This window comes from Thermobia domestica, chromosome 8 (assembly GCF_964235325.1).
Source record: "Thermobia domestica chromosome 8, izTheDome1.hap1.1, whole genome shotgun sequence".
NCBI classification, from domain to species: domain Eukaryota; kingdom Metazoa; phylum Arthropoda; class Insecta; order Zygentoma; family Lepismatidae; genus Thermobia; species Thermobia domestica.
This window is the reverse complement of record NC_137461.1, coordinates 133,970,015-133,995,797: the sequence shown is the minus strand read 5'-3', so window position 1 is coordinate 133,995,797 and position 25,783 is coordinate 133,970,015. Positions and strand designations below refer to the sequence as shown.

Here is a 25,783-nt window from a genome sequence, read left to right as displayed (position 1 = left end):
CATGCTTTTCTTCCCTAATTATTTAGAAACGATTTTTTCCTAAACATACACTAACATTCTATTAACAAAGAAATTTTTAATTGCGAATAATATTCCTCCCAAGCATCCTCGTGTAACTTTCATTGGGTAATGCAAAAAAGAAGGCACGCCTTAAACATCAAGAGGTTTGAGTCAGACAGTAATTTATCAATTCTTATATTCAGCTGTAAAACCTATATAACAGCTGTATTTTGACCTTTTCCAGACTTTCTAAAGAAGTTGACGTTCCTGACGACTTTCTGCAGAATCATATATGATGTACTATAAATTGCATTTAGTAAATTTACTTAACTTTGAATAGTAGTCAACTGTTCTCATGTTCTCGTAATATGCTCTATCAAGTAAGTTGTTCTGAATAAACCTAGTTATTCCAAGTTTTTCTTTTATGTAGATAGATATTCTATTTATGTATTTTAGTTGATTTTATATTTAATTCATTGATTTTGCTTTATAAGGCTCTTCACTTTCCACTTAGAATTTCCATTCCAGCATATTCTTCAGATTTGCTCTTTTTCGTATTCCCCAGAAAAACCTTGATCTATTATTAGTTTTTTTTTCATGTATTAGGTCTAAATACGAATATTTTTTATGGAAAGAAAAATTATCTGTAGGGGGAGACTAAAGAGTTTAATCATCATAGTTTTGTTTATTATTTACTAGCTGAAATCCCCGTTCTTCGCATGGGAAAAATATGTTTATGGAAACTACTTAAACCCCTTCCTGCCCCTAAGATACGCATTTCAATGAGGGTGTAATGATAAAAACCAGTAAGATAATCTATTTTTGAGCCCCAATCCACTTTTAAACCCCCTCCTCTATATAACTTTAATTAAAGTAACATGACAAAAATCCAGCTTAAGATAGGTAGTAAGTATATTCCAAAATAATTTGCAAACGGGTCAAACATTTTCCCTGTGATGCGATTACAAACATCAGACAATGTCTCTTTCCATATATAATACCCCCCGCTTAAAACGGAAATTTTGAAAAACGCTAAGGCACGTGTCCGTTTATTAGTAGTGAATGAGGAATTTATTTACCGAGTTTTATCTTCCTAGCTTGACGGGTTGTGAGATACCATTTTTTCGCGTAAGTTATGATTCCCTGTTCTTTCCTTAGGATACGCATTTTAATCAAAATCACATGACAAAAGCCCATGATAACTGTACTTCAAAATACATTTCAAACGGTTCAGCCGTTTCCCGTGATTCAATTCGCCCACAAGATAAGCTTCATTATGTATCACGAGCCTAATGACTTGTTAGATCGCTCGACCATTACAGCCAGTATTGTTTTGTGTTATTCGTACTCGAATAGGAAAGAAACACTGAGTATACTAATTCGTATGAAAAGGTTACAAGAATTCAGTCAGCTAGTTTGAAAGTGCCTCCCAACTCTCTTCAAACAGTCATCTATCGCATTAGTGTGTTGCCCACGAAAAAAAAAAAATCGAGACGAGAACTACATTTTTAAATTCGCGATGAGACAAGAAAAATGTTTTAGTGTTACACGAAAGTGATTGTTTACGATCACAATGAAAATGATTTATCAACGTTTAAAGAAAAATAAGTCATTGCAAAATATACTTCAATAATAAAAATGGTTTCAATGTTATTATATCACACCTTTCGTGGACCTCTTGTGGACCTTTCGTGGACCTTTCGCGTAAGGATTCTGAATCGAATAACTTCGAGATAAAATGAAGGAAAGAAAATCAGTGTAAATGTTACACATAAATTTACAAAAACGAGATGAGAAAGGCTTTTCGAGAATCGAGACGAGACACTCTTATTTCTCGTCTCGTGAACAACACTATTCGCAATACTGAAAATTTTAACTACTTCTATGAACTAAAACTAGTAGAACGGTGCATAATAGAAAACATTTTATTTATTTATTTATTTTAAGTTACAGGTTTCACCACTTTGTCCTTGACAGGCTTCAACCAACATAAGTAATTCTTAAGCCTCCAAAGAAATGTACATCATAATAAAACGTTATTTAAAAAAAAAATACAATGAAATATCTTAAAGTTGTGGGTGAATTCACATATGCTGTTTCTGATTAATACCAACCTAAAGCAACAAGCCATATTTGAACGCCACAAAGAGACCACATGCAATGTTTGATGAAAACTTGGTAATGGTATAGTTACTTAAAAAAAAAATGTATAATTACTTTAAAAAAGATTAACACGGGTAATTCTTAAGTCTCAAACAAAATTCATCCTACGTTTCATTGAAATCGAAGATTTTTTCTTACGAACTTGTAGTGGGTCTGTGGATTTTTTTTTTTTTAATGAGACCGGAGTAAATTTATCCCCTTATTCTTGACCTATTCCAACTCCAAGCACAGGGATGATTGGGAAGTCGCAAAGAAAACACACATCATGTTCGATCAAAATCGATTTTTTTCTTAATGAAAGTTATTGTAGATTATTATTATTATTATTATTATTATTATTATTATTATTATTATTATTATTTTACCACATCTATCTATATATATAAAAGAGAACGCACAAATCCTTTGTTACCTCATCACGCTAATACGGCTGAACCAATTTCTTTTATTTTTGGGGGGTTATTAGGATTTGGACCCTAGATGGTTTTTATCATATCACTTTAATTTTTAATTACCAGTGTCTTGAGATAATTGACCATTCAAGTGTCCATAACGTACAAATCCTTTGTTAGTTCATCATAGGTAAAAATAAACGTATTTATATGCAACCCGCATGACCGTGTCACTCGGCGGGTTAACATAAATGACAGGCGATATAATGTTAACATTTACTGCAATCTACTATGGTTTTTATCATATCACTTGAAAGCGAAAACTTCCGGGATGACCGCAGCGAAGCGGGGCGGGTTAACATAAATGACAGGCGATATAATGTTAAGATTTACTGCAATCTTCTATGGTTTTTATCATATCACTTGAAAGCGAAAAAGTAAAAATTATCTAAGTAACAAAGTTTATTGCGTTCCGGGGTGACCGCAGCGAAGCGGGGTGAACGCTGCTAGTTATTTATATACACAAACTATGAACTGAAGGTAGATTTTCCTCTTTACTTTTGACGTGTTTCAACTCCAAACGATATGTTTATTGCTAAGTATGAAAGAAAACATACCCAAAGTTTCATTAAAATCGGAGGAAAAAGTACGAAAGTTATAATAGAAGTTGAGTCGAATGCTAAAAGCCCATTTGTGCTAGCCCAAATAGGAAAAATTAAATATTTCAGTTTTAAGCTCTACGTGTAGATTAAATCAGACGGTGGTGATGAGAATGAATGGAACGATGTAATGAAGATAGTATGGGAAATGGAAGAATCCAGAAAAAAAACACATATGGTATTTGTCCGCCACAAAGTCTATTTGGCGCGAACTGGGATCGAACTATAGCTCGTACTCACTACAAGTGAACTAATGATGTGGTTACGTTCGCGCCAACTAATGATGCCGGTACATTATGGAAGCGAGCGATTTTTTTTTTTAATTGGATATTTTTCCAGCCTTATCCTTCAGCAATTGGCCTTATCCTTACCAACTAAGCCAAATAATTCTTAATTTTCAAATAAGTTTCCTTTTTTAAATAATGAAATTATCCCTAAAACATATTAGGATAAGTCAGAAGATAAGCTTACTCTGATGGATACGGACACAGTTGCTTATGCAAGACAAATATCATACTGCGAAAATAAAGAGCAAGACGCTTCATTTTTCTACATAAGAATCAAAAACATTGATGCATTTGTTATACGGTTTTATAATGTTTAAAACTCTCCTTGGAAAAATGCATGTTCTGCATACGGAGAAACTTCAGGGCTGTCTTCACTTGTTCATTGATTCCACTGGACGTGAGGTTGGTACTGCACGGCGGATAAGCAAACCGCTCCTATCTGAATGGCAAAATGGTTTTGGCCCCGTTTTGCGTTGTCGCCGTCGTGTGTGATCCAAAGGGAGAATGTCAAATCTCAGAAAGCTAGGCCGCTTCCTGTGCATAACATACTTCTGCTGCCAGCGCGGTAGCACCAGGTGGTGCGGTGGCTCAGTGGTAGAGCGTTCATCTCCGGTGCTTGGGGTCCCTGGTTTGATCCCAGCTTGCGCCGTGTGGTCTTTGTGGTGGACAAACACCGTGCTCGTGGGTTTTCTCGGGGTTCTCCAGTTTCCTCCCACTTTTTTCATTCCACCATTTCATTCATTTCTCATCATCACCGTCTCTTTTAGCCTAATCGGCATAACCGTGGGACGTAAAACTTAAAGATTTCATTTCATTTTCATTTTTTGCGGTAGCACCAGCTTTAGGATCTTGATCGTACTTCACCCAATGACGTATGAATGGCTCTTGCATTAAACCAACAACTTGTTTGCCTCATTATCTTACGATTTCTCTGGGAAAAGGAGGGAAAATTTATTCTACGACCACTTAACTGACTGATTTCAACCTCAAGTAGTACACAGTATGATACATATGTGCCTTAAAGAGCATACGTATCATACTGTACGAAAAGAGAATACATTTTGCGTACTGCCATCAAGGAGAAGGAAGAGTTACAGTTACTATCTTATTCTCGGCTGGTTTTAAATCCAAGCAATGGGAGCTATTAGTCTGCCTTAAAAAATGCCGTATCATCAAACTCGAACATAGTTTTCTGCAAACAATATCGTGGAACTTTTTTCCTTCAAATTGAAGAGGGGTAAATTCCAGTAGCGATTCGTGGTCTGTAGAAGCAGCGGTTACAATATGAAAAATATGTACGTACGCGCAAGTATTTCCCTCCTCCAGCGTTCTTGAGTCTTATCCAAAAAATATTCATGAAATATGAAGAGGAAAGTCTTTTAAAGCTCTATTTGTATACAGTATTTATTGATTAACATATATTCTCTAATATTGATTTAATATATAAGCTACAGTATTTCCTTTTCTTCCAAACAACTACTATTAATGTACGTTTATACACTATTTATATACAAAACTTTTATACCCATGTTATTGAAGAATCGAATATATAGCGTGTGACTTAAGCCATGAATGATAGCGTAACCCAAAAAGAAGAAAAAACAAAACAAAAAATGCATATACTTACGCACGCAGATAAACAAAATTATTTAATTAAATAAACGACACGTTATTTAAAATGGAAGGTCTTCCCTTGCTCTTTTCGAGCTTCATTTCTTTTTCTATGACGATTGAAATCTGAAATGCTGCTCGTCAAATGTTTCTGAATAGAAAGTTACGCTACCGCAAATATTTTCCGCTTTATTTTTATTTTATTTATGTATTTATTTTTTAGGGTAGAGAAATATATATATCTCCTCCAACAATATGCATTTTGTTAGCTTTCTTTGTATGAATATAAGGGATAAGAAGTCCATTTTCAGTAACCACGTATTTTTGTCTGCTGTTCTACCTCTACGTACTATAAAGAAACATGAAATCTGTTTTTTTTTTTTTCCTTCGAAAATAACAAAATTGGTTTAACATTCCAGCAAATTAAAGTAAAGAAGACAGATGATTATTAAAAGTGAATGATTGTGAGATATATTTTTATGCTCTCCCGCCGGAAATCGAACATAGGACCGTTTGCACAAAAGACACAGAGGTAGCCATTAGACCAATGGTAGGACTTTCCCCTTCAAGACATCATTTACTAAATATTAATATTTGGAATAATTTGTCAGTTTTCAATCAATGGGAATTACCGTGAATTCGAAATCATTGAATTTGATGCTGTAAATATCCTGAACATAGGAATTTCTCTTTCGGGAGTGGTAGGCAGGGACGTACGCATGGGGTGGGTTCTGGGGGTCCAACCCCCCAAATACGAACTTTTTTGTAAATTTAGTCTAATTTTAGGGGCAATTTTACAATTTTTAATATAATTTAGCCTGAAATTATGTTTGGACCCCCCGAAAAGTGGACCCCTCCCGAAATAAATTCCTGCGTACGTCCCTGGTGGTAGAAGAGCCTTTCAAAGTAGGAAAGAAGAACGAACTGCAATTGCAAGCATGAGATATTTCTGCTATTATCGATGTTCGTTTGATTTGGTGTGGTTTACTATTCATTCTGTACATCATACTATGTGCATGTTTGACTATTGAGTCTTCTTTATTTCAGTTCTTAACTGTAACGATGTTTTAAATTGGAGAATTTTGTGAAAACAAAATCAAGCAACCTCTTAAGCATAAAAAGAATATGTATACTTCTGTGCATAGTAAAATTATTATTCTTTCGGTGTCACAAATTATTTCCTAAATTCTAAATTATTTGCGATCCCTGGTTCGATACCAGGTCGCGTCAAGTAAGCTTTGTGTTGAACGAATACCGTGCATGTGTGTTATCTCGGGGTTATCCTGTTCCCACTACTTTCTTCATTCTGATCATCTCCTTTAGCCTACACGGTACAATTATTTGAAGTAAAACTGAAAGATTTCATTTCGTAAAAGTTACTTATATGTCAATAAAAATATTCATGAGAGAGATTAATTACAAATTACTTAACTGGGTGCAGTGGAAAGAAGTATCATAAATATTAAGTCTCGTTGACTGCATTTATACTTTAATTTGGTGTTTTGTGTTGGAATCGCCTAATTTCATGGCTGGTAGTATGACAATGCCAAAGAAAGGAAAACATCTTGCTTGAGAGAGAACCGATACTGGACAGTTCTTGAGGCAGTAAGCATTCTTTAAAACTGCACCGATATGAGCACATGATTAAAATACGGAATTATTTTATATTTTGATAATTCATCTGCTTTAATCATAATTAATATTTAGGACCACAAACGTCTGCAGAATTTTCGTCACTCGCAAGAACTTTATAAACTATAGTAAATATATTAATTATTACTGTAGTGATGAGTAAGCAAATCTAAAATGTTTGAGCATATATTTCGGAGATCCGAACCCCTCTTGAAACTTCAGGGGGGATCGCCCCCTTTTACTCTCCGTTGCAGGTGTCTACGCTTAAGATTTTACTATAAAACAACCATGATACATAATCTCGCTTCTCTCAATCAGAAAAGGATAGAGTCTGCGGACCATTACATCATGTCGAACGCGCTTGCATTGCTGGTCTTATTCTTATGCTGCTGCTTTTTTTCTTACTACTACTCAAGCTTCCTTCCAGAAACTTTTGTCCGAAGAAAATTGAATTGTTATTCAGTCTGGCCTAGACTGTATAACAATTCAGATTTCTTAGCTTCCGGGGACAGCTATCCAACTTAGTGAGGGCAAAGCCCCCCCCCCCTCCAACACTGTCTGGAAGAAACACTACTACCACTTGGTACGTATTTGTTCTTTGCGAGTTTGTGTTTTGTGAATCACTCTTCTTCCAAGCTTCTATATCTCACCCACACTTCAATTTAGTCAAGAGCTGCCAAGCGGATGAATTCATAACTATTAGAGAAGCTGACTATATATGACCTGCCAATGAAGGTGCAACTGGAAGAGTACAATACGGGAAGAGAGCAGCGAGAGATATCGGGCTTGTTGAGATATCGGTAAGGTAGGAAAGGTTTTTTTTTTTTTTTTTTTCTTTCTTCAATTTATGACAGTGATGCTAACTAAGTTGAATAGAAGTTTCGGTGCCTACCTAAATTTTTTCTCATTACTTGAAATAATCTAGTGGTCCGAAAATCGCTATATATATTACATACATAAAAATAAACCATTTTCTCACTCATCAAAGCATTTGGAGTTGTGTTGAATTATTTCAATACTTTCGTTCAGTATTTTTTTAAAAAAAAGAAAAACAAATTATTAACTTAAGGTTAATGTTAAATGAAATAAGGACATGCGTATTGCCGACGCAGTAAACTATCATATACTATTATATCCAGGCACGTATTTATATATTGTACGCTCCTGTGCTCTAAGTAATTTGTTGCCCCCGCACCAGTATCACTGATAACTGATAAGAAAAGTAATCGTTTACATTATTCACCATCAGTAATGGTTTAATAGCATCTATATTAATAATATAATAAGCTGTCTGTAGCGCTTTTCAACTCGGAAACCATAATAAATAGAAAATGAAATTTTAATATATTTTAAAGCTCTCAGAGAAATGATTCAAATAGCCTGTTGTAGGTCCCTAGGTCACACCTGAGCTGAGATATGGGGGTGCAAAGTCCCCATAAGAATAACATGGGGACATTTTAAAAATAATCGAAAACGACCAATATTAGAATTGAATTCATAGTTTTTGGGGTCGCCGAGATAAATAGTGACAGTTTTAATCCAATTCAACTTCAAGGTTATACTCCAGTTCCCAGGGAGGGGGCGAGATTTTAAAAGTTATCGAAAACAACAGATATTAGGGTTGAGTTCATAGTGTTCGAGGTCGCTGAGTTCAACAGTATCAGTCTTTATGATGTTCAAGTTCATCCTTACCCCTTGGTATGCCGGTTGGAGAGGATGACTTTTTAAAAATAATCAGATAAGCTAGCTAATTAGTAACTACTGTAATTAGAGCCTTTCTATTTTAACTGTGCCTCTTCTGGCGCTGCTGTCGAAGTGTTTTCCCGTATCTCCCTCGAAAGAGGAGGGACAAGTTGTTGCGGCCTAGATCTTTCATTTGTTAGATGCGGAAGCATTTCCACAATGAATTATTTTACGAACTTCGCTGTGCTCTGTCTTGTTACCCATTCTAAGTAGCCTACGATCTTCACTCGTCAAGATCAAACGACTGAATGACAAATTGGCAACCCGGCTGAGGTTATTCACTTCTTTTCCGTAAGCAAAGGGAGAGTTTCCTCTATCATAGGGATGGCGGGGGTGGGGCCGAAGTATAGTTCGCATCATCGGTGCCAGATCTAGCATAATGATGCTAGATCTAGCATAATTTGCACGTCTTTAGCATCTAGCATTTTGCTTTTAGCATCCTGCCCAAATCTAGCATTATTCCAGCGAGTTTATCAAAAAGCCGCAAAACCTGAAGATGAGAATAAAGTTGGTCGTGGGAAGAAAAATAACGACAGAAATGTATCTATCCTCTTCAATTGAATCATTAGTCGGTAAACCATATAGGCAGTCTTATTGTTCGAAGCAAGTTCGAAACGGCGAGATGTCTTCTCTTTACCGATGCCTTTAGAGAAGGGGCGTGGAAATAATAATAATAATAATAATAATAATAATAATAATAATAATAATAATAATAATAATAATAATAATAATAATAAAGAATTTAGTGTTTCTGAAAATGAGTTAGAAAACGAGTTTTATTGGAGACGGTAGCTTCTTGACGTTAAAATGAAACATATAGCACACAAATGCAGGTGACTCAAAGGCCTTTCGCCATGTGTTTGACCCAGTTCACTCCAAAGATTTTTTTTTTTTTTTTTTTTTTTTTTTTTTTTTTTTAGCTTCACCCAGGGTTTTCTAATCCTTTGACTGCGAGGTCATTTTCTTTGGAAATATGTAAACAAACACTTTGCATTCATTTATACGACATATTTCTCTCTCTTTATTCTTCTTAGATGCCAAGCTTTTCCTGCTCTTAAAATAAAAGATAATTCAGAATAATTCCAAGCTGTAAGTCTGGCAACGACTGCACTAGTTTAGTAAAGATTTGGTGCGTGAAGTATTGAGTTCTACCCTCGCATTCTTGCGCTCTTTGTATTTTAAGTTACGTCATCGTATCTCAACTTCGGTTTTCTTTTCTTTAAAAACTTCTGAATTAATAAGTATGAGGATCTAGCATAATTTGATCGAATCTAGCATAATTTCGATCAGATTTTGGAATAATTCCGAGCTATGAGTCTGGCAACGCTGGTTCGCATAGTTTCCGAGGGCACACCTGAGATAGACAGGCTGAGCGAATTTAACACATATTTTCTCGCGCTTGCGGGTTACTAGTTTTAAATATTACTTTATTGTGAATTTTAAAAAAAAATAATCTAAAATTTTGCCGTCCCCTAAATTCTGCAGCCCTGTACTCGAGCACAGAATAGCACTTACCTAAATACGGGCCTGATTATATTTATGTCCTACTTTTCGCTTGTCAGAATCTGGTCACCCTATTCATACTTCAACCTCAAGAATTGTGGATCACTGCAAAGTCTTACAGAAAAGATACACCATATGTAAAAATAGAATAATTTTGCCATACTCGTATCAGGGAAAATAATTCAAGCAAACATTGAAGTTCGAGCAGTTGCTCCATTTTACCTGCTTATCTGTAACCGATTTCAAATATAAGCAATAGAGGTGATTGGAAAGTTCTAAAGATAGTATCTACTGTATTGTATCCTAATCAGATTATTATTACGAAAGTTATTCTGGAAATTAAGATGAACATCATGGAGGATGCAAACATACAACATGGGATGGATGTTGCCCCTTTTACCCCTTCTTGTGGATGGAATCTAAGTCTAAAGAATAACGTTAATTCCAATGTTGGAGGAAGGTATGTGTATATATATAAGAAGTTTCATTCAAAATGGGTAAAGTTTATGAGAGGGAGTTATCGTAGAATAGAAAAGGCAGATGAAGAAATAGGCACACAAATATCTGAATCGAATAGTTGAAGCTCTCTACGTTCTCTTCAATTATGGGAAAGTCATGCGCACAATCATCAGGAAAGACACGGGAGACGAAAACGAACCGTACTCATAAACTTTTTTTTTTTTTTTTTTTTTTTTGTGAGTCGGGTCCAGAGTTGGAAACTATAAGGGAATTACCACATACATACGGCAATTTCAAGGGTGGCCAACGCGTCGACCGCGATCTACTAGTCGACCGGAAATTCGTGAGAGGTAGCCCGCGGTTGTTTTTGTTACAGTCTACTTTTCGTATCATCTTAAGCAACGTTCTGAGTTAGGATTAGGGATTAGATTTCTTGACTTTTGGCAGCTATGGCCATGTTAGCCCGTCACGTATTAGGGATACACACTATCCAGGGAAGTAAGGAGGAAGGAAGGAATGGGGAAGAAAAGGAAGTGGCCTGGGACCATTGTTAGGTACAACCCCGGCATTTGCCTGATGTGAAAACCCAGGAAAATCTCACTCAGGACCGCTAGCTTGAAAAAAGCTTTTATACTTCTCGACTGTGTCCCTACCGGGAACTGAACCCAAGTCCGCTCGCACCAAAGCGTTAGCGACTACTCTACGTGGGATTAGTCAACGTTCTGAATTCCTGTTATTATAATGTAAGGTGTATAGTAAGTCAACATGAAATTCGGTAATTTAATGGTACTGTACTATCCTAGCAACTTTAAAAATTCCAACCCTGGTTTGGGCGGAACCTTGAGTTAAGGAGAGGAAGTTTGTTTTTATTACGTCGCGAGTGTGCGACCCACGTGGAGTGAAGAAGCACTGCAGCATTTGTTTGTGTTGCCATAGACGTAGTGATAATACAGAAGATCTGATGTCCAAAATGGTAAATTGCAATATTCTTAAGTTTTATTTGTTTCACATGTTAATCTGTTAGAAATAATTTGAGAAGGGTAATAATATATATATATATATATATATATATATATATATATATATATATATATATATATATATATATATATATATATATATATATATATATATATATATATTTAAAGATGTTAAGATTTTAGAATTAGAGCTGTTAAAATTATTCGTTATTCAAATAACTTTCTATTATTATTGGAATATTAGTTTTCACTTTAATATTGAAGCAATTATTTGACTAAGGTAATCTTTGAATATTTCTTTTACATGGGGATAATGCATTAGAATACTTGTGTTTGAAGGAAAGAGATGTGCCGGCAGGTTATAAATAGCCATAGCTGTTGTCTTCTGCCTCCAGAGGTCAAAGACCGTTTTCATGAATTAAGAGTCTTCATTCCGGCGAAATTAAAATACCGCTAATTTTACAGTAATTAGACAATATTATTTTGTCCTAGCGCCCTAGACAATATTATTTTGCGTGAGCGTGAGTTACCGTTATCACAAGTCACCTAGTGGCTTTCCGTTTTCAGCTGTTTAGAAACGCGAAAATTAATGCCGATTTTCAAAATGGCTCGAAATCGAAAGCAGATAAGTGAGTCGTGATAACGGTTTCTCATGTAAAATAATATTGTCTAGGGCGCTTTTGTTCCACATTTCGATTATCTTTTATCTATTTGAAGATATCACATAATGACTGTAAAATTAGCGGTATTTTACTTTCGCCGGGATGAAGACTCTTAAGTGGTGATATGAAAACTGACGAGCCAGTGGCGGATTTAGCCGGGGACCGGGGACATAGACCCCCAGTTATTTGAGTGACAAAAATAATTGAAGCTATTATTTATATATTTTTGAAAGTTTATAGTAAGCGTTGCCTTTTATTATTTACTGAACACTTCTAGGATAATATTAATTGTGGTGATTTGAATCTTTATATTCAACATTTATTTTCTCCAACAATTTCTAACTTGAATGTTAATTACAATTTTTTGAAATGTAAAGCGTAATGTCTTGTGACTAATCCGTTTAACTCCGTACCTGTAAGTGCCTACAACTTATTAATTGCCAATTCGTACTTCATGTAACTGTAACTGGAGAAAGGAATTACTCATTTCTTATTCCTACTTCTTGTTTACGAAGTGCGTAAACGGATTTCAAATTAAAATCACTTGCGTAAACTCATGATATACCTATCATAGTCTGGCTTCTGGCTGCCCCCCTATAGTTTTTACCTCCTAGATCCGCCACTGTGACGGGCTTCTGAAAAGTGTTGGTAATTTTGTGCTTAAAAATGAAAGACTAGTATATATAACCATTTTAAACCATATATGTGGTGGTTTTATATGTATGATGTACGATGACACATGAAGATGACTAATATAAAATGAAAGCAGTAGCGAACTAAGGATGCATGCCTCCCTCCGCGAAAATGTCGAAAGGCTTCCTTCTCTCTATATAAATGAAAACGTAAAATTTATAGAGCAATCGAAACACGTTTTGACCTTGGATGTTCCATCTAGTCAGTCAGTACTTGCTCATATCATACAAAAACTGCATATTATTATTACTATTGTAATGATGATGCCTAGTTCGATTTTATTCTCATAGTTACCAAGCAAGAAAGTAAAATTTTAATCCACTCTCAAGTAGAGATCCACATGCTCGGGAAAAGAATTAGGAATTAGATTTATCGGCAACTTCTGTCATATTAATTGGCTTTCGGCAACTATGGTCATATTAATTGGACATATACATATGAAAGATGACGTCCCTTGGCGCCCATACTGCCCGGGGAAATGAGGAGGAAGCGGCCTAGAACCATTATGTCGGTACCATCCCGACATTAGCCAGGTTAAGATTAGGAATTAAATTTCTGGGCTTTCGGCATCTACGGCCGTTAGCCCGTCACTATGAAGGATGATCCCTTGGCGATCACCCTATCCGAGGAAAGGGAGGAAGGAAGTGACCTGGGATCGGTAGTTAGGTACCATATCGGCGTTTGTCTTGTGTGAATGAGAAAACCAGAGGAAAAATCTCACTCAGGATGACTGGTCTGGAAAAGCTTTTACACACTCTTTCGACCGAGTGTCGCCACCGGGAATCGAACCCGGGACCGCTCGCACCAAATACAATAGTGTTAGCAACTACGCTACGCGGGTCACAGACATCTGTCTGATGTGAATGAAGAAAAGCTCACTTAGAATGGCTGGCTTTGAAAGCCTTTTTACACTTTTTCCGAGCGTCCCTTGCTACTTTTAAGGGCTCCCAAACTTTGGGATGGGTTTTATTTATATATATAAAATAAGAAAGTTTCCTCATCTGGGGGGCGATCGCCCCCTGGATCCGCCCCTGGCGTCCCTACTGGAAATCGAACCCGAAACCGCTCGCACCAAAGGTGAGAAAGTTAAAGATAACGCTACGCGGGACCACAAATGCTGGAAAGAAACTGCTTTTAAAAAAAAAGTTTTGCCTGGAAAACTTTGTGCTTTCTAAAATATGGCAATTTTAGTGAAAAGTTACAGTGCCGTACGTTCTACATTGGTTTTCCCATTATAACATTTAATTTCTGCATTCTGAAGAGAACAGCCTGAAAACATTCAGGAATCAAAGAAAATCGATCATTCGATAGTATAGAAGAAATGCAAATCGGTGAACGCAGTGGGTTTACAAGATACAACGAACTGTTTCTGGGTTTTAGCTTAATGTTCAACGAAAAATTTGTTTAGTGAAAAGTTTTCTAATAGTATTAGTAATAACTATTCTGAAAATGTAGCAGATTTCATGGAACAGAATTGACATTTAAAATTTATTAGTCAACTAGAACTTCATTATAACTATATACAATATTTATTGAGACTCCTAAAATTCGAGAAGGAGAACCTGAAAACGCTGTCTACAATGTTTTCAATAATTTTGACATGATATACTTGTAACAGTAAAGGAAGAATGAATTCTATGAATACCATCATGATTTTAAACTAACACCATATCAAAAATACTGTTTTATAACTTTTGTATAGTGCTACCAAAATGTCTTGAGCCGTGGCAAATATGCGAACTAAAGCTCACACCCTCGACACACTCACGGTTGAGCCAATAAGGGTTCAGCTATTGCTAAGCGAGAGAGCCTTAGCCAAAGGGAGTGTAATTCCTTCAGCCGATAGCAGCGCTCGGAACGGAAGACTAGGTGTCAAGTCAATATGGTATACCAATAGTATGAAGACTCTGAAGCTCAGGATAAAATGTTTTTCAGAGAACGAAATAAGTGTTTTTTTAAAACAAAAAGAGTTTTGTATCTGTTTCTTGGATTCTTGTATTTTTCTTTTTTGCCAGTGCCAGATACTTGATAAAATGGTTAGACAACCAAAACTACATTTGGGATATGATGATTGCATAACGTACACTTGTTAGCAACAACTGCAATGCCAGCTTGAAAAACAATTATAAGATAATAAGTTTGTAAACCCAACCCGAACATAGGACTCACGAGTACTGGATGTTGTAAACATATTTTCTTAACTGTATAATCCACTACAAGGAAACAAAAGTGGCACTTGAATAAGAACATAAAGAGTCAAAAGCAAACGTTTCCGTCCGCCCCTCCCCCAAAAAAGAACATTTATCCTGAAAAGCCGACTTTTTTGTATCTCCACTTTCAGATGAAAATTATTGAATATTGTTGAATCCTTTCTGTTTATTATTTCAGTCCCTATACAGTGTTCGCAGTAAATTAAATGGCTATCTAAGCGCTAACTTGATAATATTAGAAGATTACAGAACAATGTTGAAGAAAAAGTGTATAATCACACAAAACCTGAAAAGTGGATTTTAGCATTCTTCCATTGTAAAGCTAATCTTCGAAGCTTACAGTTAGATGGGCCCTGTTTTGCCGTGGCTCATTAGTTACGCCACTGAATAAAAAAAAAAGCACAATCTAACTTCACGCAAGTAGTATTGCAGGCGTAATTAGCTAACTACAGGAAAAAGGTTAAGCAACAGACACACATTTGATAAAATAAAAGGCTATTTTACTTACCCGAATGTAACATTTTATAAAACTACGTCAATATACACTCACCAGCTAAATCATTATGAAAGTGCTGAAAGAGAGCATTTCTTCAAGAAAATTGAAAAAATGTAAAAGTCTTTGATTTATTGATAGAGATGGACAAGAGATGAGACTCAAATATTTTTGTAAAACGAGAGACGAGACTTTGGCATTTGTCATATCTTGTTTCCCGTTCATCCCTATTTATAAACTGTTTGATCCTTTCAATTTCAAAATATGGTTTTGCAGTGATTTTCATGCACTGACGGAATAATTTCACAAGCGTCATAGTAATGTTTCTCCTCAAGCTGATAACTTACAGCGAGAGTGTGATCTCCTCGCTATGTGCACCCTTTATCCATCGCGACCTAGACATCGAGGTAGCGACCGCGGCTTAAACCTCGACCTCGATGGCGAGGTCTCTTTGGTATGTTTTTACCCTTATAGGACACAGCAAAACCGATCGCCAGAACGCGTCAGGGATCTCACTCGATCAGTCACTGTGGTGCTTGTACGTAGAATGAGGAAAGCCGGTGATATATCAAGAGTTTGATAAAGGCGAAATTGTGATGACTAGGTAGCTGGGAATTAGCATTTTGAAAGAAGTGCGACTTCTCTGCCGAGTGTTTGCGTGGTTAGTGTCTTTTAGAAGTAGGAATTGGACGGAGAAACCAAACGACAAGGCATGGAGCGACCACGCATCATTAAAGATATTGGACGTCGTAGATTGTCGAGGTTGTTAAACAGGCTAGGGCGCAAACTATTGCTGTGAACTTCTAGGTCGTTTTCTATGGCACTAGTGTGAATTTAACTACAGTTCTATGATGTTGTAAAAAGATGAAGCAATGCTGGAAGTTACTTTGTTACATTATTGTGTGTACTGGGAATCCTAATTTCCTGGTATAATTTCGTCAACCAATCCTACTGACATCGACTGGCAGACATTAACTGAAAAACCTACGCTTTACGAAGATTTTTACATGTTATTCGACTTTCATGTGTTATTTTCAAAGAAAACTACTATCAACAATCACTTTTTTAACCATTAGTGATAACCTACGCACACCAGCTCAATACTTGGAGATAACAGGTATACATAAATAAAACAATCTTAGACAAAACTATTTACCACGCTATTTATAATTTGAAACATATTTCACTTCACTTTACTATGGACAACACATTTTACCTATAGGCAAAATGCTTCAAACTGGAGCTTCTGGGCATAACTTATACAATCCAAAAAAAGGTTAGTAATTGTTAATCTTAACAAAAATATTGCAGACTTTATCTATGTTAAAGTACTTTCTTTCATTAGTTAAAGAAATAATAAGGTGCATATCAAATAATAATAAAAATTCAGCACTCACTTAAACGTCCAAGTAACAATCCAATCGGTTACGTTTCAGCGATAAATTTTCGCCATTATCAGTGCGTATTTTATTTATTTATTTATTTATTTATTTATTTTTCAAAAACTTGGTCAAAGTGCTAACTCATTATCATTATTTTTACAGAGAAAATTTACCAAAAATGTAGTTCCTGCGAGCAACGTAAATAATAAATAAATAACTATTCATTGATGATGGCAAAAATTTTCCTCTGAAACGGTTGCAACGGATTGTTACCATAATGCTTAGAGAGTGTTGAACTTATTATTACTTTCTTTCATGTCTGTTTTTCATCTCCAGTGAATAATTTGAACCGTACAATTACCAACTTTTTGTTGACAGCTCCTCAATCTGTGTGTATGTGTAGAGGGATAGGATGATTGCACATATTATGAGATGTAGAGAAACCACCCTATTAGACATGAAGGGGATGTCAGAGGGAAAAAATACTTAGAGGAGAGCTGCAATTAAAATACACTTAACCAAATAATACAAGATATAAGGAAGAAGTAGAGAAAATGAAAAGTCTAGCTCAAGATAGGGAAGAGGGGAAAACTGTGTCAAACCAATCAAAAGATTGTTGATCTCTGAAGAAGAAGAGACAAATGCATATGTACAAATATTAACATATGTATAAGTTAACATCCTCACATTCTTCATTTAGTGTGATTTTTTTTTTATGTGTGATAACTTTATGATACTACCCGACAATTATAATATCCGATAGAAAGTTTCAGTTTTCAATTTTTATCTTAAATTACTTATATTTATATCAATCACACTTTACGTAACATAATATTGATGTGAATATGAAATTAACATTTGATTATAACTTTTCCATAAATACTGTCTTTTCGTAATATATATGGTCAACTAACCTTAATACTTGGTACTACATGACTTTCCTCTAATATATAAACTCTTTTTTAAAGTTAGACCTTACATCCATATTTTAGTGGAAATCCATATTATCTTGTTCGTGTTCAAAAATTAACCTTTCCAGTGTCAAAATCTATGTCCTTCCCTTACCAATTTCATTTAAAATTATAAAATTTTAATATAATTCAATAAATATTGTTACCTACCAACATGTATCACTTACCTGCAGCATTAACTACTCTTTTCGTAACAATTGATCCATTCGAGGTTTCAATTTTCCAGCTGCCATCCGGAAGATTTGTCAGCCCCTCTACTTCAATAGGCATATAAATAGTGGCTCCATATTTCCTTGCTCCAATAGCCAACGCTTGAGTCAAAGAATATGGGTCAATATGGCCGTCATAGGGATTATAAAGTCCACCCAAAATCTAATTTCGAAAAAAAATGTAAAGAACATATTTCGTGCTTTAGATATGAAGCTTCTAGGAAACAGATTCGAAGTAAAACATTTGAAAACAGAGAGTTAGTAGCAGGGGTTATATTTCACTTGTACTACATTGGGAAACTTTATAGCAAATACGAACTGTGAACTAATATACTCGTAGCAGATACTGACGAGGTTTTCCGCTACTTGTACAACCACTCAAAAGATTTCGTATCAAATTTTGAGGAATGATTAACATCTGTTGTTGCAATTATAAGCAACAATAAGTAGACAAGTAAGTTCCTGTGGCGGAAAAAATCGCTCTTCATTACTTTTTAACAAATCATATTGCACTTATTTCCTTAACAAGTTTGTTTTGTTAATTCCAAGCCTGTATTTTGATAGCCAATAGCTTGGAAACCACTGGTCTACTCTTAACCAAATTTGGTAGGTTACTAGACCGCAACAAGCTCAATATACATGTGGCAGATCTTTCGTTCTCGAGTTACTGGCCACCACATTTGGAGTTTGTGCTATCAGGTAAATCCAAACCCCAATTTTGATGGTAAATAACTCGGAAACCAAAATTCTACAAACTATAATATTTCATATGTGTACTAATCTCATTAAGATCTGCCACCATACCAATTTCGATCAAGATCTAATGAATTCTGTCGACTACATACGATATTATTTTGTAAATTATTATTATTATTATTATTATTATTATTATTATTATTATTATTATTATTATTATTATTAACTCAAGTGAAAAACGAAAAAGAGGCAGATTTTTTTTGTATTATTTAAACGAAATGATTAATAGCGTAAATTGTGTGTTGTCATGGAAAAGTATCGCCTATAAATGCCATCTTGGAGCTCTCATTCAGTAAGTGCGACAATTGTTAACATTTATTCTTCCCCAAATATAAAGTTTTCTTGAAATATACATTGTTTAGATGATACAAACACGCATATTTCAAGCATGAGGAATATATAAATAGCAGCAGGAAAGCCCATCAAATTCAACAATATAGATAGTAACTTTAAGATGAATATTTAAAGGACTATCTACGTAAAACTTTTGATGTCAAAATTCATCCAGTGAAATCAAGTATATAACAGAGATTCACAACTATATTTGTATAGTATCAGATGTCCAACTCCTGCCAGCTCTGGAAAAACTTAGGTTAAAGATCAAAGTTGCTGTTTTCAACATTTTCTGATGTTTTAGGCTTAGAATAATATCATGTCAAGAATAGCCTACGACGTAATTGGATTATATTTTTGGCACGGTTGTGTATCTATAAGAGTTGAATCTTATTCCAGATCAAAAGAATGTCAAGCATTATTCTATTCATTCACGTTTTCTTTACGCTTGAAATGTAATTTAATTAGCCTTGTAAATTCCTCTTCAACTCGGTACGATATTTCTTAATTTCATAATTGAAAAAAAGACATACAACTTGCACTTATACTCTATTTTTCTCAGTTGATAAAGAGTTAAGAACCTGATATTACATACCGTTGTAATCGTAAATCTCTCTATACAGTTGATCCCACTACATTTCACCTTAAGTGAATTGACTCCTAAAGTTCTGTAGTCTTACACACAAACCGTAATTTAAAGTCGTTAGATTTTTGATAGGCTGTTGATTGCTGAGTATTGCATATTCGGAAATGCAAGTTTATCAGCTTTAAAAGGACAATCATCACTGCCGTCACTACTTCTCTATTTCATTTTATCTTTTAAGAATGTTTCAGAAATCTAAGGATAATATTTAAATTTCTCTGTATAATTATTTTTTTAAGAAAGAACAAAATACTCATGAGTATACTACTCAACATTTTAAAGATGGTTCTCATTCTCGAACACTTATCTAAGCCCATGACGTCACATGTATTGAAATATGTATTATTTGACAGTGGAGTATGTCTCGACAATAGGTAATTTCACTATACGTCATTCAACGAACCTTCTGATCCTGATGTAAACATTGCAGAATTGTATTACTCCGCCAGTCATCGGATGATTGGCTATCGGTCAGCGCTTCTTTCGAGAAACACGTGCTTGTACCCTGTCGATGTTTTACTTATTCCCCGCATGTGGCCATATTGTTAACTGTGATTCGCGCTAAAGTTAGGTCAAAACCACTTTCAGTGCATGCGTATTCACTTTTATTGCATTAATTCAATTTAGTTCTTAGATAAAGTGCTGTTTCTGTTGTCTAATTCTAAGAAATTCTGGTAATGAGCCTTATAAGCAAGGACTATTTTCTTCTGCCGCATGGGTGTTCTAGGGCTCTCTAACCAATAAAATCAAACAATCACCACGTGTATTTGTTTACATGGGGTACTGAACGTTCCTTGAATAAACTTTAAATACTAATATCTAAATAATAAATACATTTACAATTAAATTTTAGTATCATTCTTTGATTTCCGAAATATTTCGAAAAATGTTTGAAAAATATTTAGGCTTGACGAGCGCCCTTAATAAATAGTAATAACTAACTCTAAGCACTCTTAATCGGTGCCGGTCTTAATTCAGAACCCCAATAAAAAGAAAGGAAGAAAAATGTCCTTAACTCTTTTAGGGTTTCCACTTTTTGAGGTAAAGGGTCTTTCCTAGTAAGATAGTTAAGTCGGCCCTTGATCCAAATTAGGTCGCTATTGACCCAAAAGGTTAACCTTGACCTAAAACTATCTAAAAAAAATTGACCCATACCCCCTCCCCTTACCGAATTATCGTATCATACGTGCTAAAAATTGAATATTTATTAATTTTGGTGGGGGTGATCGAAAAATTTTGAAAGTTTCACAGATTTTAGATACTATCTAGATGTAAATGTATTTTTTTTTCAAAACCATCGATGCGTATTTTCTTTATTTTTTTTTTGTGTGTGGAAAATTTCAAAAAACTAAAAAAAAAAAAATGGGGGGACATGTCGCTGATTTTTTTGTTTAAAAATTTGTTATACCCTTAGTTACAATATATATTGTTTTCGGGGCCTGAAAGTAATGGCAACATTGTCAAAAAGAAATAAAACTGAAAACAAACGTGTTTTTCGCACAGTTTCTAATTGAGGGCCCCTTCTAACAATCCTTTGCCAGAGTTCACATTTTTTCTTTCTCTTGCGTCCCTTCCGATTCTGTCATTCTTCGGCTGCTTCGATTGTGTCCGTTTCGGAATAGAAACACCAAATATATCTCCGTAACAGTGCTTCCACTGTAACCGACTCTTGCAAAACGAAGTTACACACATTTCGCGTCGGCCCCTCGTATCTATCAATGCTTGCTTCACTGGCCACACACAGTGGCGCTCTCTACCACGAACTGTGTAACTTTATTGTGTAAGAGTCGGTTGAAGTGGAAGCACTATTACGGAGATACATTTGATGTTTCTATTACGAAATGGACACAATCGAAGTGTAGATCAATTGCAACAAATCTTATCCATTTTACTAATTTTACATACTTCGCACTAAAAAGTAATTTACAGGTAGATGTTATATCAAAGGCCTTTGGTTCTATTGATCACAATTACTACTAAGTAAGTTATCAAACATTGGCCTATCACTATCACATGTTAGTTGGTTTGAAAGTTACTTATCAAATAAAACTTGTAAAGTGAAGATAGGAAATGTAACATCTGGTCAAGGTCAAATAGGGAAGGGGATACCTCAAGGATCTCCCCTGGGGCCATTTCTTTTTTCTCTATTTATCAGTGATTTACCAGGAAAAGTCAAGTACTCAAAAATACTTTTATATGCAGATGACAAAGCTTTTTAGAGTAGTTAATAACAAGTATAATAATTTTCTGCTGCAGAAAGATTTAGATACAGTATATCATTGGTGTGAAAATAATTTATTAATGATCAACTCTGAGAAAACTAAACATACGACATTCACTAATAAAACTCAATATTTTGTTAGCAAATGTAAAATTAATGGAATAAAAATAGACACAGTTAAACACATTAAAGATCTCGGTATTTTGTATGACAAACAATTAAAATTTGGTAATCACATAAATGACATAGTACAATCAACAAGAAAACAATAGGTTTTATATTTTATCAATGGCCTGATTTTATAAATGGTAGTTCTTATGTGTACCTATATGACACTTATTGGAATTTGGTTCAGTTGTCTGGAACAGTCTATCCAACACACCTGTTAACAAAATCGAAGCTGTACAGAAATGTTTTATAAGGCTACTATGTTATAAAATGAAAAAGGATTATTATGCACATGAATATGGATATTGATTAACATTTTGGGGATTTCAAGCCCTATCGAAAAGGAGGAAAGTTATTGATAAATTATTTATTCAAATGGTGTTGAATAACAAATATAGTAGCGAATATTGCTTTAAAAATATAGGACTAAGAGTGCCGATTTATAGTGTTAGGAATCGATCGACATTGATTGCATTAAATTCAAAACGTGAAATACTAAGAAGGAAGAAAATGTCTTACAATTTAAAATAAACATATGTTAGGAGAAATATCAGAGAATTTCTTACAAAAATTAAACTGTTTTAACTTTATGACAAGGATTCTAGCTTCTTATCTTTATTTTATTGTTATTGTGTATTTTCAGTGTATTTTTATGTTATAATCTTTTACTCAAAGAGACAGTATTTTATGTTAAAATATGACAATAAGTTACCAAAATTTTTGCATGTTGGATGTGCAATTTTAAGTAAGGTTGTTTCATTCTTTTAAATGGTAGTTAAATGAGAGTTTAATTTGCATAGTTCTTTGAATGTATATTATGAAATTGACTTCTTTAAAAAAAAAATGTTTTATATATCAGTTTGAATCTTATAATTGAAGAGCTCAATTTTAAAAGAGCCTAAGTCAAAAAAGTAAGTTTTTTAGGAGATGATATTTTGTGTGCGTTTCCATCATTCTATTTCCGTAAAAGAAAAAAAAGTAATCGACCTAAAAGAAAATTGTAATTGCCTACGTTTCGTAAGATAATGGTGAAATTATCATCTATAGCAAGAGTTTTATAAGTGTTTGTAGGCATGAGTCAGAAAATAACTTCAGAGAATACAGTTGACTAAGGACATTTTGGAAAATAAAACAGTTTTGTTTTGCGTACAACTAATTTGATTTATGTAGTTATGGCATGAAACCCTGTTCAATATACGAAGATGTTGAAATGAAACTTAATAGAACCAATACCTCAAAATAGACAAAAATTGACTTAAGATCTTTTGGAATCCACCCCATCATTTTTAATATATTTACTTTCTGACAAAGGCCTTAATCTGCTCTAATAGTCATTCTATACTATACATTTTCTGTTCTGTTTAAAATGATTATATAGATTTTAACATAGTGCTGTATTTTTGCCTATGACCTGTTCATAGCACTTAAAATAAAGTGATAAAAAAAAGATATATGCCTTAAGGAATATATTTTCACGTGAAAGTTCACATTGGTTGCATACTCTCTTAAAATATAGGAAATATTACTAAATTTTGATATTGATACATATCATCTTACCTGAAAATAAAAAGAAATATACTGGAATTTGTTTTATATTACTTTGATAATAAATAAATTTAAATGCGACAGAAATACCTACATTATTCATATTCAAAATAGGACACATTTCTTGTATTTCTTCTGGAGTAATAAGACGCTGTGGATTTTTGTGAACTTGGTTACGTGACATTTGGTACCTGAAACAAAAATATTACTTCTTAAAAATACATATACTGGGTAGGCTTTAAAAGGTCAAAATTGGAATGAAAAAAAAAATCTTTGTGCGTGATCGATCTCTGCAAAGCTGACGTCTGATTGTGTATATATGGAGTATTAAAATTGTTATATATTCAGAGAAAATTGAGAATCTTGTGAAAGCTGCTGTTAAGTTATACAATATGAACAAATAAAAACGTAAAGCGTCGTTTCGCTTCTTGGCTTGTGCGAAAGAAGTACTTTCTCTGTGGCACGTAGTATGACATTATTTTTCATTTTAAACTTGGGCTTGTTAGATGTCCTGATGATCATGCAAGATTTGGTTGAGATCACTTGAACTATTTAAAACAAAGTATTTTCGGGATAGAATGGAACTTCCTTGCTGATGCTCACTTCGTTTCAATTAGAAAAAGTTTTAGCATCATTGTATAATTGGAAGTAATTTGAAGGACTAAACTATTCAATTGAGAATTTAAAAATTTGATAGAAATTATGTGTATTAGTTTTACAGATAATTCAAGACATAATATCCATCTATAATCCAAATGTAAGCAGGCAAGGCCTTTAGAGACGTTACTCGTAAATAATAATAATAATAATAATAATAATAATAATAATAATAATAATAATAATAATAATAATAATAATAAATAAATTGAATATACAATTATTTCGTACTACCACAAAAAATCAACAGTTAACCTAAAAGTAGTGTGTTCGACTGTGCAATTGAAATTTTCATCTGAATTTTTTATCTTTATGCCAAGGACTAAAATATAATTGATCTCGAAAAAATACACAATCAGTGAAAGTATATTGATATTATTTCCGAATACTATCACAAAACTAGTTACTGAAAGTTGTTTCAAAATTATATACCATCATTTTTCATTTAGGATAACACACTGTATATATCATGTATAGCGCTAAATGTTAATAACTTAATGTTACAATTGAACTTGCAGTCTTCCCAAATAAAATTCACTAATTATTCTATTCAAATTTCTTTGTAGATTTACATCCTTAAAAATAAATAAATAAAATAAAATAAAATAAAATAAAATAAAATAAAATACTTACTTCATCTCTTCTAACATCAGAGGAGTAGTTGCCAGTCTTACACTTCCTGGACGATGAAGACCTACTGCTTGTCCTGTTTCGTACTCCAATTGCGAGTACAAGTTCATGCTGAAACGTTCAAAATTGCAACAAAAAATTATTCATTTACGTTATGTTGTGGCATTATAAACAGTTATTAGATTCCAAAGATTTAGATTATATTTTTAATACTAAAACGCCTGGAGTAGAGTATGAAATAGTCTTGCGTAACATTTGTCTGCTAATATCAAATAAAAATCAAAAAGTACAAGTTGTGTATTAAATTGTACAAGCTCTGGAGTCGAACCAAGGACCCCCTCACACCGAAGAAAATGCACTTTGTGACTGAACTGTTGGGTCTCCTTTATACAGAAAAAAAAAGTGTGTGAAAATTTATTCTCAGATCACATAACAAAACGGCTGAAATCCTTAGAATGGTGACAGACAGACTAGACTGACTTTTATACGAGGGCTGTTCGGAAAGTAACTTCCGATTGGTTAAAAAAGAAACGCTAAAGTAAATAAGAAGAATTTATTATATACATCTGAAAACTACTTCTTTGCTCCATTTTTCAACATAGTTTCCATAAACATTCAAGCACTTATCATATCTCTGTACTAGCTTAGAAATTCCATCAGCATAAAATTCTCCCGCCTGTGCCTTGAGCCAACCTGTGACCGCCATCTTTCAGCTCCTCATCATCACCAAAGCACTGAGATCCAAGCCACTTCTTCATATGCATAAAGAGATTGTGAAACG

At 34.2% G+C, this 25,783-nt stretch overlaps 2 protein-coding genes across 2 annotated transcripts in view; one reads left to right on the top strand and one right to left on the bottom strand.

Moving 5' to 3' along the window:
* LOC145693217 (dimethylglycine dehydrogenase, mitochondrial-like) overlaps positions 1-25,783 on the bottom strand; it is a 77,175-nt gene that overhangs the window by 25,322 nt on the left and 26,070 nt on the right. Inside the window, exons 6-8 of the mRNA XM_081769006.1 lie at positions 25,006-25,113; positions 23,810-23,906; positions 18,008-18,212 (exon numbers count right to left, since the gene is read on the bottom strand). Of these exons, the coding sequence (XP_081625132.1) occupies positions 18,008-18,212; positions 23,810-23,906; positions 25,006-25,113 (410 nt within the window). The remainder of the gene's footprint in view (positions 1-18,007; positions 18,213-23,809; positions 23,907-25,005; positions 25,114-25,783) is intronic.
* LOC145693218 (betaine--homocysteine S-methyltransferase 1-like) overlaps positions 11,285-25,783 on the top strand; it is a 64,669-nt gene continuing 50,170 nt past the window's right edge. Inside the window, exon 1 of the mRNA XM_081769009.1 lies at positions 11,285-11,422. Within this exon, the coding sequence (XP_081625135.1) occupies positions 11,411-11,422 (12 nt within the window). The 5' untranslated portion in view covers positions 11,285-11,410. The remainder of the gene's footprint in view (positions 11,423-25,783) is intronic.